At 33.9% G+C, this 16,163-nt stretch overlaps 3 protein-coding genes and 2 long non-coding RNA genes across 6 annotated transcripts; 2 read left to right on the top strand and 3 right to left on the bottom strand.

Moving 5' to 3' along the window:
• Window positions 1-100: 100 nt before the first annotated feature.
• LOC138187954 (60S ribosome subunit biogenesis protein NIP7 homolog) lies at window positions 101-1,425 on the top strand. Its single transcript, XM_069129260.1, has 4 exons — window positions 101-378; window positions 521-746; window positions 971-1,111; window positions 1,218-1,425. The coding sequence occupies exons 1-4, from the start codon at window positions 323-325 to the stop codon at window positions 1,335-1,337; spliced, it is 543 nt and encodes a 180-aa protein (XP_068985361.1). The 5' UTR covers window positions 101-322; the 3' UTR covers window positions 1,338-1,425.
• TyrRS-m (Tyrosine--tRNA ligase, mitochondrial) lies at window positions 1,397-3,322 on the bottom strand. Its single transcript, XM_069129259.1, has 3 exons — window positions 2,974-3,322; window positions 2,004-2,899; window positions 1,397-1,918 (listed from the first exon to the last, which is right to left on the bottom strand). The coding sequence occupies exons 1-3, from the start codon at window positions 3,096-3,098 to the stop codon at window positions 1,569-1,571; spliced, it is 1,371 nt and encodes a 456-aa protein (XP_068985360.1). The 5' UTR covers window positions 3,099-3,322; the 3' UTR covers window positions 1,397-1,568.
• A 4,116-nt stretch (window positions 3,323-7,438) lies between these two features.
• On the bottom strand, window positions 7,439-9,060 carry LOC138188359 (uncharacterized). The gene is made up of 3 exons (XR_011175480.1): window positions 8,674-9,060; window positions 8,514-8,562; window positions 7,439-8,409 (listed from the first exon to the last, which is right to left on the bottom strand). It is a non-coding gene; the product is annotated as an uncharacterized LOC138188359 (long non-coding RNA).
• Window positions 9,061-9,097: 37 nt separating this feature from the next.
• Window positions 9,098-16,131, bottom strand: LOC138188362 (uncharacterized). Of its 2 annotated transcripts, none has more exons than XR_011175484.1 (4): window positions 16,021-16,131; window positions 9,781-10,504; window positions 9,460-9,570; window positions 9,098-9,201 (listed from the first exon to the last, which is right to left on the bottom strand). It is a non-coding gene; the product is annotated as an uncharacterized LOC138188362 (long non-coding RNA). The 2 variants fall into 2 exon arrangements; XR_011175483.1 differs by having other exon boundaries at window positions 9,785-10,504.
• On the top strand, window positions 10,031-13,026 carry TwdlT (TweedleT). Its single transcript, XM_069130071.1, has 3 exons — window positions 10,031-10,163; window positions 11,042-11,701; window positions 12,263-13,026. Exons 1-3 carry the CDS (start codon window positions 10,149-10,151, stop codon window positions 12,524-12,526), a joined length of 939 nt encoding a protein of 312 aa, XP_068986172.1. The 5' UTR covers window positions 10,031-10,148; the 3' UTR covers window positions 12,527-13,026.
• Window positions 16,132-16,163: the final 32 nt, after the last annotated feature.

Raw genomic sequence — 16,163 nt, 5'->3', positions numbered from 1 at the left:
AAGGACATGACATTGGTTAATAAAGGGGCTGTGCAAGAGCACACCTTATCTGCCTTTCATTATGGTTCATATACTTTAATAAAAATCTGTATATGAGTTTCTTATCTTGTAATATTCTAGACGTAGGCAATTTATTAAAAACACATGTTTCTTGGCTTAACCTTATTCGTGATTTGTTTATTTTAAGAAACTTCATAAGTACTTATGAATAGAATGTAGTAAAAGAATTATAAATGATTAAACAAAAATAATTCAATAATATCATAGACAATTTTAATATTTTACAATACAAAAGTTTATGTAATTTATGAATACATAAAGTATGAAGCGGTTAACTGAAGATAAGACGAAACTTGTTTTGGAAAAATTAACAAAATAGTAAGTTTCGAATAATTTCTTTGTATTGAGATTAAGTAAAATAATTTCAAAAATAAATAAATAAATAATATAAATGTAATAAAATAAATGTTAATTTATAATCTCCTGTATAATCTCTTTTAATTTCTTATGCTTTTTCTAGTATTGGGACTAACGTAAAATTACTACTTGACCGTCCAGATGGTGTTTATTGTTTTCGAGAAAAGAAAGGCAGAGTATATTACGTTTCTGAAAAGATTTTATCATTAGCAAGTATGGTAAATCCAGAAAAATTGGCAAGTCTTGGAACATGCTTTGGAAAATTTACAAAATCTGGAAAATTTAGGCTTCACATCACTGCTTTATATCAGCTGGCTCCTTATGCACAAGTAATTATGTCATTTTTATTATAATGTTAAATTTCAGTATATTGTTTCTTACTAATATTTTATAGATACAATGATAATGTATCACTGAAATCCATATAGTTTTTACATTCATTACAAACAAATAAATCAATCATCTAAATTTTATTATTAATATCAATTCAATTTTAAATTATAATTTATAAACCTGTGTGAATATATATAGGTATTATAATGTCTTCTTCTAGCATAAAATTTGGCTAAAATCATCAGCTGAACAACAGTTTTTGTATGGACATCATATTTCTAAGTCTGGTGTAGGTCGAATTACAGAAAATACTCCTCAGTATCAAGGAGTTGTTATTTTTTCCACAAATGATATTCCACTGGTAACTAAAGTATTTTTACTGTAATTCATTTCTCGCAAAATTTCAATATCTTGTGATTGATCTATATCTCGTCAAAAATTTGTAGTTGACAAAATTACTATTTTAGGGTTTTGGTGTCACCGCTAAAAGTACAATGGATTGTAAATATGCAGACCCAATGGCAACAGTATGTTTCCATCAAGCTGATGTAGGAGAATATATTCGGTCAGAAGACTCTTTAATATAACAATGTAGAAAAAATCGTATATTAAATTTTTTTATCAAATAAATTGTTATATCTCAAGATTATTAAAAATAAACACTTTTTTATTAAACATGTTATTTTTTATAATGTCAAGAAAATTACGATTACCGTATATATTTAAAAAATCAGAAGGAAATTACTACTTTAGTATCAGTAGACAACATCTTCTGAATGTATTAAAGTTACATAAATTTTAATCATAAATGGTTTATTTTATAACCAGCGTACAACACGATAAGTCTTTTTCCCTACTCTAAGTAATGATATATTATTACTTAATATATGTATTCCAGGTACGATGAGTTCTGCTAAATTCGTAATTTTTTGATAATTAATGGAAAAACCTCCAGCTGCTATAATTCTCCTTGCATCATGATCTGTTTTAAAACAGTTTGCTTTCATAGCTAAGTCATAAGCACTAATACCTGGTTCAGATAGAAGTTCTACTACAGTAGCACCATCTAATATCTGTACTAGATCATCTGCTTGCATTTTTGCTAAAGAATCAATAGATTTATCATAAAGAACAGCAGATGCCCTCTTTGCTGCAAGTAATCCTTCTTCTGCAACAAAATATGTACAGTTAAATTTGCATAGAAATGAAAATTAATAGTTTTTAATCCCTAGATAGAAAACTTGTTTGATTACCTCCATGAACCAATATTGTAACATTTTCAGCTAGAATTTTTTGTGCTTGTCTCAGTTCTGGTTTTTCAAAATGCTCTTTTACAATCTGTTTAATATTATGTACAGATAAAAATGTGAAGAAATAAAGGAATTTTTCCACAACTGCATCTTCTATTCTAATAAAATACTGATACAGTTGAAAGCTAGAAGATTTTGTAGGTGAGAGCCAAACTACATTGCCTGTAGATTTTCCAAATTTTAGTCCATCTTGGGCTGTGACTAATGGTAGCGTTAAGCCATAAACTTGATTTTTGGTATATTTAGTGATTAAATCATAACCAGATACTATATTTCCCATTTGATCTTGACCTCCAACTTGAAACAAGCAGTTATATTCACTGTGTAAATGAAGCCAATCATATGCTTGGAAAATGGGGTAACTGAATTCTGTAAAACTCATTCCAGTTGGGGATTCTAATCTATTTCGCACAGATGAACGACCAAGCATTGTACCCATTCTGAAATACTTTCCAATGTCCTTAATAAACGAAAGCAAATTCATATCTTTATACCATTCTATATTGTTTAATATTTTTATGGGAGCCAAATGTTGATGGTTTCTACAAAAATATTTTGCATGATTCCTGATAATATTTTTGACATCATTTCTTATACATTCTATGTTTTCCTGGAGTACAAGATGTTCTATTTCAACGCGTTCTGTTTTTCTAAAACTTGGGTCACCGATTGAGCCTGTTGCACCTCCTAACAGGATGATCACTTGATGACCACAACGTTGCCAATGTAAAAGATTTATTAAAACTAACAAATTTCCTACATGCAAACTGTCCGCAGTGGGATCGAATCCAGCGTATATACATTGTTGTCGACTTTTCCATAACTTTTTTATGTCATCACTAAAATTTTATTTCGTTTTTTAAAACTTGTTTGTTTTATATGAAGATTTAAAACAGGTGCTGATGAAACTCACATGAAAATATGAGGGAAAATATCTTCATACGATTGTCTGTTTTCGGCATCTAATATATATTTTGCAGAAAAATGACGAGTATTAAAACTTTTGGCGATAGAACGTAACCTTAATATATTATTCATCTTTAATTAACTCTGTCTACATACAAGAATATGTAAAATTTAATTGTAATATGAATAGTCCATATAACTGTTCTTCCTTACAACTTTCTTAATTATGAAATTTTTACTTAATTGATTAAATTAAATGTACATTGAGAAACATAACTTTACAATTCATTTCTGGTTTCTAGTTCTGCATCGACAGATGGCAATAGAGTTGCAATATAAAATTTTACAGAATGTAGCAGATTTCTAAGTAATCCATCATATATATTTTTATAATTTTTAATAACTTTTTTATACAAACTTATATATTACTATTGATAAAAAAATATATAAGGATAGCAAACAATTGTACACGGAAAAAGAAAGGAGAAATAAGCATTTCCACTTTATCTTCACATTTTATTTATAGGTAAAGAAATTATATTTGAGTATAAAGAGAAAATAATAAACTTAAATATAAATTTACATTTGAGACAAAGAAAAATTATCAAAAAATGTTTAAAGAAATTACACAGTTAAAAGATATTATTTTTTTCAATAGATCATGATAATTAATATGAATTTATGTTTCCTAGTTTATGCAACTCAAGAGGAGAAGAAAAAATAATTAAAACTTCCTCGTTTCACTTTTATTTGCAATGTAATCATCGGTTCTTTACTAAATTCATTTACTAATCTACCACTAATCTGTAAGAGAGAACGGAAGTCGATTTTCTAGGTTGCTCGAGACAGAAAATACTACCACCTTTCGTTAACAATAAAAAGTAAAGTAGAGATGAGTGACGTAACGTCTTAGCAAAATAAATAGAACGGAGGAGAATTAGTTCCTGAATGTTCTAAGAAGAGTTTAATTAAAAGGTATTGCCATTATTGTATAAAATAAGTAGACAGTTCAGTACATAAGACAAACTCTTTTATTTAATATCTTTAAAAATATTATATAATTTATGAAGAAGCTAATGGTGTCTTTCAATGACTTTGTTGTAATTAAGGATTATTTAAATTTGTAAGTAGATTTTCGCTTATAAGATAACTAATTTTACTTAAGTTGAAGCAAACGTTTTACTACAAAGTGTAATGAAAGTTATTGATATACACGTATAATTAATTTAAATTAAAAGAATAAATCATCTTCCAATAATTATACAATTAATTGTATAATTCTTAAAAATATTTGTTACTTCATTAATTTCGTAATAGTGCGTAACGGTCCCTTTAAAAAGTTAATCTCAGACCAGTGCAACAGCTTTTTATAACGCGTATACGTGTTTCTAATAATACAGTAGCCAGGTGGTTGCTCCAATGAATGGTGCAGCTCGCTCGGTTTTCCGTGATTTTTCTTCATGCTACGTGACACGCTTAAATAATTATCTAATGAACTCTCGAGCACGAAAATACTTTCTATTGGTTGTTAAAAATAAAAGTTTCGAAATTATTCCTTTTCCCTTCTTTTTGTATATTTCCTAAAATAGGAATGAATTTTGATGCGCTCTTTTTGTTTTAAATAATATCGAAGTTCTTTTGATTGGTTAATAATTAGTTTATAAACTTTTCGTAGGTTAGGTTGAATTTGGAAATACCTGTGTACAAAATTACGCACTATTACATTATTTAAAGAACCATCGCTTGTACAAAATAATAATAATAATAATAATAATAATATAAACATACTTGCGATAGAAATAAATAACATCTGAAATACAAAAAAGGAAGTTATTCTGACCTCAAAAAGTTTGACGTATAGTCTAACCTTGATTGCCTCGATTCTACTTTCGATCTTATTTCAGATGTTCATCCTTTCTATTTGCTAATACGAAACCAATAGGCGAATTCGAGTTCGAATATTTTTCCTTCAGCTATACTACATACTATTCAGTAACTTCAATGAAATTGCTAATTTTTAATTTATACGATATATTGTAACCGATTCTGTTATTTTGTAATTTACACAATATCGGAATTTCTTTCACTTTTTTAACCGAGTATAATTACTTAGTTGCTTTTATTGATCATAGAATTTGTTGATTAGATTTGTTGATTAGCACTTTGATGTCTATCTTGATCTATTACTGTCAAGTGTTTGTTACGGACTTTTGCTGAAAATTGACTACACCTAAAAAACTAAAAATAGGTTTCCTAGGCCTCTTGACCCAATATTTTTGACAGGATGATTGCCGATGATCGCCATGATAGTGAATGAATTGAATGGATTTGAGACTATGAAAAAGGATTTATGCTTGTACGGTTTAATAAATGGACGACTGTCTGCAGTGGAAACCGAATTTGTTGCGGCTATGATGGCTCGTTAAGTTGACGTCATGATTTGTTGAGTGATTTGTTGTATTTAGTTGATATAATTGTTCCTTCATGGGAAGGAAAGCGCATTAATAGATCTTCGTTAGTTTGAACTGATTTTTTAATCGTGTTTTAATGAAATTTTTTCAATCAGATTTTAATTAATTTCTTTTTTTTCCTGGATTTAATTAATTTACTTTAGTTTCAGTGTTTACCTCTGACATGTAGTTAATGTATTTGAGTTTCTTAAGTTATAATGGTAAAATTTAAAAGAATTTAGCATTTTATACTTAAGTAATTAGTCCTATTTTTAGAGTATTTGCCTTTCTCCTGTGTCCAAAGGTGTTTAAACTTTGTCCGTTTTTGTCACGCCATTCTTTCAGCCAATTCTATTCAATAAGGCATTCGAACTGTCATCCATCATTCTAAACACCTTTAATTTCCTTTATAATAGCTTCTAAATAGCAGAAAAATCCCTTCACTGCCCTGGACTTTTCTTGGAATGTTTACCGTATAAGAGAATACCATTTGGCCCGCAAAACGTCGCTGACAAGCCTCATTCCACAAAACTTCCTTTCCAACGCGCTTGCAATGTCTCTCTTTTGTAAGGCGGCTCTAACTCTCTGAGATTCTGCCCTGTTTTCCCATGACTCCGTTTCACATACAGATCTGATAAAAAAAAAAGTTTTATTCCGTCGAGTGGTCTCGACATCGTTACAATTGCGCTTACTTCTGCGTTTTTGTTTCTCTACGACGTTATTCTTTTATAAATATTTTTAAGATTTAGGATTTGAATGTTTTCAGGCATCGAGATTTTACACTGGCTCATGAAAGTATTTGAATACTTACACAACATTAACAACTACATATTATTCTTATAGGATGCACGTTCATCCATAAAGTGTGTTAGAAGAAATATCGCTGTTTGGACATAAGTAAACGTGTGGTGAAGATAAACTGCACGGAATCACGGTCAAATAAATCTCCGTACACTGCGAACATAATGAATGCAATTGCAATTGCGAACACGAACGAAGTCACGTACAAAGGTGAAATCTTGTGTCAGTTTCGTTTTAGGAAATAGAAAGAGCGGAAGAAGCTTCCGAGTGTATATAATATTTATTATAAAGAGGAATGTTAAAGCACATTACTTTTACTGCTTTAACTGTAATTTTAGCATCTCTTTAAAAGAAGAGAGGGAATCGCAATTTATCTAGCCTCTATCGATCAATACTACTTAATTAATTACTTGCAACACTTGTAAAATTAATAATTAATAATTTTAATATTTATAACAAAAAAGGGAAAAAATTGTAAGGAAATGGTCTCAACGCAATTCGCAAGAGTTGTTAGAATTTCGATTTACTGCAAATTACCTTTCTAACACACTGTCGCTTTTCATTGTCTTTAAGATTCTACTCCATGTTCCCATGACCGTTTCACATGCATTCTTCGTAGTTGCACTTATTCATGGTTCATCTTTGAAAAAGTTTCACTCTCAAATCCATCGAGCCATAAAACAATCTCCAATTATTAAACTTTTTCTTCTTTCCTTATACTTTTCTCTTTTAATTTTCAAATCCATTTGTCGTTTTATGGTTTTGTCATTTCATATTACGTAGGAAATAAAGTAGTGATAATGAAAAAAGAGTAATTATATTGGCGAGAGGGATATGTGTTTCAATTTCTACCATTTGTCACGGTGTACTTCCAACTTTATGTATTATAAAAGAACAAGAAAGAAGAGATTCATTTTATGAGAAAGAGAGATTCTATTTCGCAGTAATCCTATTACTTAACGTATACTTCACCATAAATCACACTGTTCAAAACTCTTACCTTTTAAAATCAAAATGCTTACTGCCAATTCAACCTAAATCGTTCATGAGACAAAAAAGCTTTCTCTTCATATCGATCTCATTACCTAGTACCTAACTGTATGAAAAACAGTACAGGGTACGAAACACACTATTCAGAATACAATTCTAAAAACCAAAATTTCTATTTCAAATTTTAATTTAAATTCCCCACAGTCTAGGAAATCATTTTCAGAAAATCATTTTCTATCAGCCCTGAAAACGTGAACTAGAATATTTACGAAATCTCAGAACAATCGCGATGTACTAATAACACGAATGAAACCCAAAAGATCACAAATATATAATATACAGTATATTAAAAAATATAATGGCTATGAAAGAAAAAAAAAATAACGAATGACAAAAGAAACAGTTTCCACGCATCGCTTGATGCCCGACTGAATTTCGATTTGCTGAAAATTCCCTTTCTAATGCACTGTCGCTTTTTACTCGCTTTGGGATTCTACTCCATGTTCCCATGGACGTTCCGCATTTCGATCGGGACGAAAGAATCTACGAACCTTTCTACCTTCGAGCGTTTCGTACTCTTAGTGGGACGTCCGGCGTTGACTGGTCCACACGTATATAACGCAACGACACGTGCTTACACCAATACATACAGGCATATACACAACGGGCTTCTCCTTTTCCCATTCACCAGACTTACGCGGTTGGTTACGTGCTCGGTCGTTGTTACTCTTCATGATGTCTGTTTGCGATGTCCCATCCTGAAGCCAGCGATTAAAATCGTTCGCTCTTCCTAGCGATTCCTCATTGCCAGCGGTTCTCATGCGAGGACATTCTCACGCTTCAGTTCCCTTCACGTGTCTTCATGATGATGATGTCTTCATCATGTTCATGATGATGTTTCATGTTGCTTGACGTCGTTTGACATAGTTCGACATTGTTTTGATATGGACAGTTACTCACGTTAATATTGAAACACAGCACTATCTCTCTGTACAAAAGAAGTCTTTATCCGAACTGCGTTTATTCTGTTGCTGGTTGAATTCATTTATCTGAACGTGAGCTCCTATTGTGTGAACAAAAGATAATAGGTAATGAGGAAAATTGGTGAGCTACTATTATATGAATTTCAATTGTATAAACTATTTGTCACCTCAACAAATGGATGGTTTAGATATCGTCCCTCTTATGCCAGTATCACGAATCTGCAATTCGACAAATTATAAGAATTTCAATTGAATGTAAAATTATCGGTTGGTTCTGAAGATAATGAATCAAGTTTATAGTCTATGTTCGTTATAACACTCACCTTTTCAATCTATATAGATAAGAACAAGAAGGAAATAATAAATCTATTTCTACAATGAAAATGGCTTTTGGAATAAAAGGGACGATATCATGTTGCTTATTTTAAGAGAATATGAATCATTGTCGTAGCTTGAAAATATGAGTGATTGTATCATAGTCACCTTAGAATCCAACGATATCAGCTGAGAATTAAAACGATGGTTTCTTCATTGCTTACTACGAGTTATAAAGAACACCACGTTTTTGTTCGATGATGCACAAAATATAAAAAGGCAATGATGGCTCTGGTCACATCGGTTCGCAGGAGAAAAGACGAAGTACCGCGCGTATCTCCACATTACGAAACTGAAAGTCTTTCCACTTCCTGCAGGGAAGCCCCGTCCTCGAACGGAGAAAGGGAACCTCGAAAATGAATTTGACCCAAATCATTTTTTTTTCATGAGTACGCAAACACGATACTTTCTTTTTTCTTTTATGACCGTCTCTCAGCCACTGTGTTCGATTATCGAATCTCGAATCTCGAATCTCGATACATGCCTTCTTCGATTACAGTCCACTTATTCCATTTGCAGCGCATTTCCTTCGTTTCCTTTTTCCTTGGACTTTCTTCTATTATAGTCCGCTTATCTCATTTAGGTTGTACTTTTTCTAAACATCACATTTTCCACCATCTCTCTGTCAAACGCGCACTATAAGAAACAAAGTATCTCTAAGGAACCTCAAAATATCCTCATCATGAAAGAGACAGAATAGTAGGATAAGATAGATTAGGTTAGCTATAATAAGAGCTAGAGAAATAAGTGTTATAGCGCTGAAAAGAGAAATAGTATTGTTGTATTGGGTAGAGATTACATACGGTTGTAAACCTGATAGCTGGAAGTCATTCAAAGCCGAAATGCAAAGATTAAATAAAATAAGTAAAAATGAAAGGAACACTGAATGGATACTTCTAACTCGCGTAAGAGTTGAGTTTTGGTTGACCGAAAGAACGCAGTAGATTATGCAGGGAATGCAGATCGTCTTTATTGTGCTTGCCCTTCGTAAAAGATAGCAGCGGCCTAAATAGAGTACTAGAATCCATTATATATATATATATATATATCACTGGCCAACGACATGAAATATACGGAGATTTACATTTTCATGTACTCGCTATCGTAAAAAGCCTAAAAATAGTCTCATAATTTAAAAAAAGGAAAAATCCGCCATCACGTCTCCATTACGTAAATTCGTATTCTCTATATTGAAACGCTGAGCAGGAGTCATACTCGCAGGCATTAGGTGAGTTTAGAAAGTGCCAATCCTCTTGCCGGCCAAAAAACCCATCACCTCGCGCTGACATGTTTGTCACCCGTGAATGCAGAATTTTTAAAAGGGACAAAGGTTCAACCTTTGGACAAGGACAAAAAGGGTTAACAACGAGTACTGAGGGAGTCAAGTTCGTAGTGTATAAGGAAAAGAGCTGCAGCAAGATCGGCGACAGCGGAGAAAGAGGGAAAGAGAGAAAGAGATTCGCCAGACGGTCTCATCAGCATAGGTGATGGGTCGAGATACGAGTGGGGCCAGGGCTGGTATAAAAGGGGAACCGTAGCATCTGTGGAGCATCAGTCCTCAAATCCAAGGAACAGCAGCAACCATGAGGGCATTCATGGTGAGTTGAATTTCTTTCGTCTAGTCGCTGACCCTTTTCGATCGACATCCTCTTCCTGACCAGTGGAGCTAGTGTCCTGTGACGTTCTAGACAGTGTCCATTTGCCATTGCCGGATTATTGTCCATTTATTTCATGGCTTCCTTCTTTTCGCTAATCTTTTGTTTCCTTCTTCTTTGATTTTTTTTTTTTATAGTGCATTTATTCTATTTACGTTGGATTCCGTCGTTCCTTTTTCCCTTGAATTTTCTTTGAAATTTCCTATTAGGATCCTGGCCAAGTGGAGGGTTGAGAATCACAGTAGTATAAGTCGACCCATTGCTACTTTTCTTGTTAGATCTACCTATATTGTTATTAAAAAAAATTCATTATAGTTTTCCAAGTCATGAAAACATGTGGCGGTAAAAAATAAGATTACAACTTAGTTAGGTATGAAACTAAAGTACTAAGGTATAAACAAACTGTGCTTTTGAGAATCGAAATACATGACTGAACTGGAATTGTCAAAATCTTGAATTACACGGAGAATTTCGATATTAGAAGTAACGACGAAAGAGACAGAAAGAAAAGGAAAATGGGAATTTGTGGGGAGCATAGAAAGGGAGAGGGTATGAGAGAAAGTAGAGAAGAGTAGGGATTCTGCCGATCCAGAAGACAATACAGATGCAATTGCGTTCGATGTCAATGCATTTGATGATCATATTAAGATGCACAATTATGAAAGCACGAGGAAAACTTTTTAATCCCATGTAATCCCATGTATTCCTCGTTCCATTTCCATTAACTTACGTTTCATTGATTACTTTCCTATAATCCCTTTCTTCGCCCGCTGTTTTCGTTAAAATCACCACTCTAACCATATTACTCTCTCTGTTCCTAGATCGTGATGCTCGCCGCTTCGGCGATGGCGCGGCCAGAAGCAGGTTATTCTTACTCTCAGCCTAGCTCCAGTTACGGAGCACCGGGAGGTGGAACCACCGGAATAGGTGGTGGACTCGGTGGCGGACATGGAGGAGGACTTGGCGGAGGACTTGGCGGAGGACTCGGCGGTGGACTCGGCGGTGGACTCGGCGGTGGACTCGGCGGTGGACTCGGTGGTGGACTCGGCGGTGGATTCGGTGGAGGCTTCGGTGGTGGCATCGGAGGCGGTGGCGGCGGTGGATTCGGTGGTGGCTTCGGTGGTGGAATCGGTGGAGGAGCCGGCGGAGGTGGCGGTGGTGGATTCGGAGGTGGTTCTCTCATCCAGAAACACATCTACGTACACGTACCACCACCAGAAGCCCCAGAAGACAGACCTACCAGACCCATTTTACCACCAGCTCCACCCCAGAAACACTACAAGATCATCTTCATCAAGGCACCCACTCCACCAACTCCCACTGCTCCTGTCATTCCTGCTCTTCCTCAACAAGATGAACAGAAGACGTTGATCTACGTGTTGGTGAAGAAACCGGAAGAAGCTCCAGAAATCACTCTGCCTACTATTGCTCCGACCCAACCGAGCAAACCAGAAGTTTACTTCATCAAATACAAGACCCAGGTAAGCTATCCATAGGAGGAAATTTTATGATATGAAATATGGAAATGTTTTTTCGTGGAGATATTCATCTTCTTTTGTTTCTTTTGTAATTGGAATCGTTTCATTCTTCATAGCCACTTCTTACATTAAAGTTATTACTATATTGCTTGTATAGGTTCTTTACTCGAGGTATTTAGTTTCTCAGCTTAATCTATGTAACAAAACTTTTCCTAATTTGCAGAGTTACATATGTTTTTCAAGGTTTAAGAGATACTAATAAGCCTGTAGAAAATATAAAATCGTCATACATAAGTTGCTGCCCTAGAACTATACACTTAAACTCTTACTTGAATTAAAGAAAGGATACCCATGATAAATCCGCTATTATATATCATAATTTTCGTCTTCAACAAAGCAGTTGACAGTCAGAATATCTAAAACTTACACAGAAACCGTCTGCGTTTATGAACTCTCCATCCGAACTTCCAATATTCATCACTCTAATTCAGCATACAGAACCTGTGTACCTAAAAAATCTCGTGTTTAATCAAAACTGATCAGACTGCATTCTACGAATTACAGAAGGAAGTTACCTCTGGTGGTGGCGGCGGTGGCGGTGGCGGAATTGGCGGAGGAATCGGTGGAGGAATCGGCGGCGGCATCGGCGGAGGAATCGGCGGAGGAATCGGCGGAGGAATCGGCGGAGGAATCGGCGGAGGAATCGGTGGAGGAATCGGCGGCGGCATCGGCGGAGGCGTCGGTGGAGGGCTTGACGGTCATGGCGGTAGCGGACCAAGCGGACCTAGTACGTCTTACGGGACTCCCGGCGCTTCAGGGCCTTACTAGTCACTCAAAATGCCCGTTGAACCCCCGCAGCTCCTCCTCCACCCGTAATCGAACCTATCTTTACGTTCCGCGACACGCACGCATTCACGGCTTCGGCCACGGCTTCAGCCACGGCTCAACTGCGATCCTATTGGACGCAACACACTGTGATCCCACGTGGACGACCGCGGCGACGAGCAGGAACAGGACAATCGAATGGACAGTCGATAGTAACATGAGGCTCCTGCTCGCGATTCGGAGTTACACGATTAGTAAGAATAATACGACCACGATCATGATGATGACCGTGATGACCAGGATGATGACGACGATCATAACGATGATGATACTGGTGATGATAATGACGACGATCATGATGATGATGATGATGATGATGATGATGATGATGATGATGACGATGGTGGCTCTAACGGAAGTTAGAAACACGGTAATCAAGACGACGACGACGACGACAATTAGGATTAAATGTTTTTTTATACGTTACTTTTTGCAAGAAAACGGTGGCGAAATAAAGCTTTTTTTATGTATTTTTACATAAAACCATGATGTCTTCTTTCGTATTATCCCTTGACCTTTTATTGATAAATAAGTTAGGTTACAGTTGAGTTTTTTATTGAAAGTTTAGGTTTCGAATAAGGACGTAGAAAATTTTGAAATAACAGATCGATGGCTGGGAATCCAAATTATTTCTTTGGTTAACAAAATATCGTTGTGAAATAGTTTAACACTATTTACAAAATTTGCTACAACATATTTATATAGAGCATGCCTTTGTTTAGAACAATGAGCCGAATCAGTTATTTCCTTGCTAAATTATTGCAACGTGAAAGCACGTTCGATTGATCTTCCGACTACAATCTCCCACATGGAGCGTTGTGAACTTTCAATTTCTATTCGTGCTCCTTTTCTCCTGTTTAAGAGGGCCAGAGAAAGTCGTCTGTGAAATCATCCTTCGAGAAAATACTTCCTTAAAAAATAAAAATCCTCGTCCTTTGCCAAAATAAACTTTCTATTAGAAGCAAAACAGGTAGCGGGCGAGTAAAATAGAAGCAAAATCAAAATATTGGGTTACATCACATTTACTAGTATTATAAGAAATAGTCTATAATAAATAATGAAACAGTCATCTTTGGTAGTAGGAAACTTCTAAATGTAAATTCACGGATCAAAAATAACAAGAAAGAATGTCTTTTAAAGTGAATTTCAAATCTTCACAAATAATAGAAAAACTCTGTATGAACCTAAAAGGGAAAATTAAGAAAATAATAAAAAAAAATGTATGTGTATATATATAAATTTAGAATTAAATTAAAAAATTTTTAAACAAAAGACACATCCAGAGGTAATTTTAAAATAAAAATTAAAAAAAGATACTAACGCAACAAGCTAATTTCTATTTTTATAAGTGTAAAAGTCATTTTAACATTCATTATATATACTGCTATATACTAGGGCGCTTTATAATACAAGGTCATCATTATGGGAATAATTACAGAATGAGAATAATGCAATCGAAAATTTAGCTGCATGAAATCACGTTTCACTTTAATTTCTCCGTATTCTCAGGAACACGTGTAACGAAAGTCTAAATTGGCACAAAGTCATTAAAATATTGCAAGAACTGACCGCATTCAACAGTAGTGCTGATTGGTAAACGCTGTAAATTTTAGACCCTGAGATTCTTATTTCGCATAAGATAAAATTTAAACTTTAATTTTACTGAAAAATATTTATAAAATTTCCTTATCGACATTAGTAACATTAACATGCTAATGACAATAACATAAACAACAACAGAAGAAAATAAAAAACTATTAAAACAAAAAGAAACTACGGTGATATTAAAATTAAATATTATGAAAGAATAAATATTGAAAAACCATCAATTATGATATGGTACCTAGAAATTAGTTTCAACATAAATGACATCATATTCTGTGAATTAGGTACAAACAGAAAACACGTTAAATCATTTTTATTCGCACTCTTAGCCAGGTAAAAGATATCTTCAAATCAACATTTCGAAAATGCTTCTATACATTTGCTAAACAAAATACACAATTGCGTTAATCATATGGTAAATAATTTCCATTCGAATCTAGAAGTAACATGTTCACGTAAATAAAGAGAAACTATCCTAGCACGCAGTTTCGTATCATTCAATCCTGTGTGTGATGAGGTAAAACGTATAAAGTATAAACGGTGTATTGTGCAATGATTCTTCGTCTAAAACATTATACAAGCTAAGAAGAGTTCTGGCCCACGCCACCCTGTGTGGGAAACTAAGTGCTCTGTGGTCCATCAACACGGCTTATTCGCATGAACGCGTCACTATTGCATCATGTGCGCGCGTCACGTCGAAAGATTTATATCAACCGTATTCAAACTTTCAACGTTCCGAATAATTAACCTTATTATTATGAATCACATAAAAATATGAAATATGGAAATTAAGGATTTATATAAACCAATGAATCTTAATAGTGATTGATTACACGGAAGTGCGTCGTCTTTCTAAATGTATATGTATAAACACGTATAAATTAATCCTCTTAGAGATATTTAGATGTTTAAGTATAAACACGAATATCATTATGTGATTACACATGTTATAAAATGATTGATTGCATTAGAGATCAAGATACATGTATGTATATATACTGAAACTTGTTAAAAGAAAGAAATGTTTTGATATACGTAACCTCACAAATCCATCATACTAGAAATATGTACATATATTAGTTAACTTACTATCCACAATCTAATAAATATTTTTTACAACGTTAAATTTAACTTCTTTCGCATATTTATATAAATTATTTTTTTAATTAAATTATATTCGATGTATAATCTGAACAAAGACTAATAAGACTTTCATTAAATTATATAAATTAAGTTGTCTGATATCTGTAGTTAAATAAAGTAGTGACATTCTGTATTAGCCTCGAAGTGATTAACATTTTGATATAAGAAAGACATAAGAAATTCATTGTTGACTGAATAAATATCAATTCTCTAAATAGACTGTAAAATTTGTATTTTAGTCAGACGTACTTCATATAGCACGTAACTCGGATTATTATAACTATGTATATAATTATGTTTTAATATTGTTTTACATACATAACAAATAACAGATAACAATCATTAATTATTGAATAGAAAAATGGAAAATAATATATAAATAAATTATTTTTTAAAACGAAATTAATTTATCTCAAAATTTAAGCAAAAATGTATACATAAAGAACTAATTCTTCCTAGAAGTTCACAAAATCATTCAATCATAACCTTAAAAATTCGCAAAAAATGTGACTATTTGCCAAATATCGCGATTTTATCAATCGATGAAGTATTCACCAGTAGTGATCTTTTTTACGAAACCTAACTCGGCAAAGGTTCGTCAAGAAGACTTGACCTCGAGGACGTTCATCGAGTACAGTTTTTCAGTGACAAAAAGAAGGGAAGAAAGGAGAGGAAAGCAACGTACCTACCTGGTAGTCGTCTTCATCTTGATTAGTGGTTGTTTAAGAATAGTGAAAGTTTCGCCGGCTTGCGTCACGACGCCTTTCCCGAAGAAGACGCGGAAATCGATGCCTTCCTCTTACATGGACGATCGATCTTTTCCGCGGCTTGC

The sequence above is a fragment of the Bombus flavifrons genome, chromosome 16, assembly GCF_040668555.2.
Source record: "Bombus flavifrons isolate JBK064 chromosome 16, iyBomFlav1_principal, whole genome shotgun sequence".
NCBI lineage: Eukaryota > Metazoa > Arthropoda > Insecta > Hymenoptera > Apidae > Bombus > Bombus flavifrons.
This window is presented reverse-complemented; position numbering and strand designations above follow the sequence as displayed.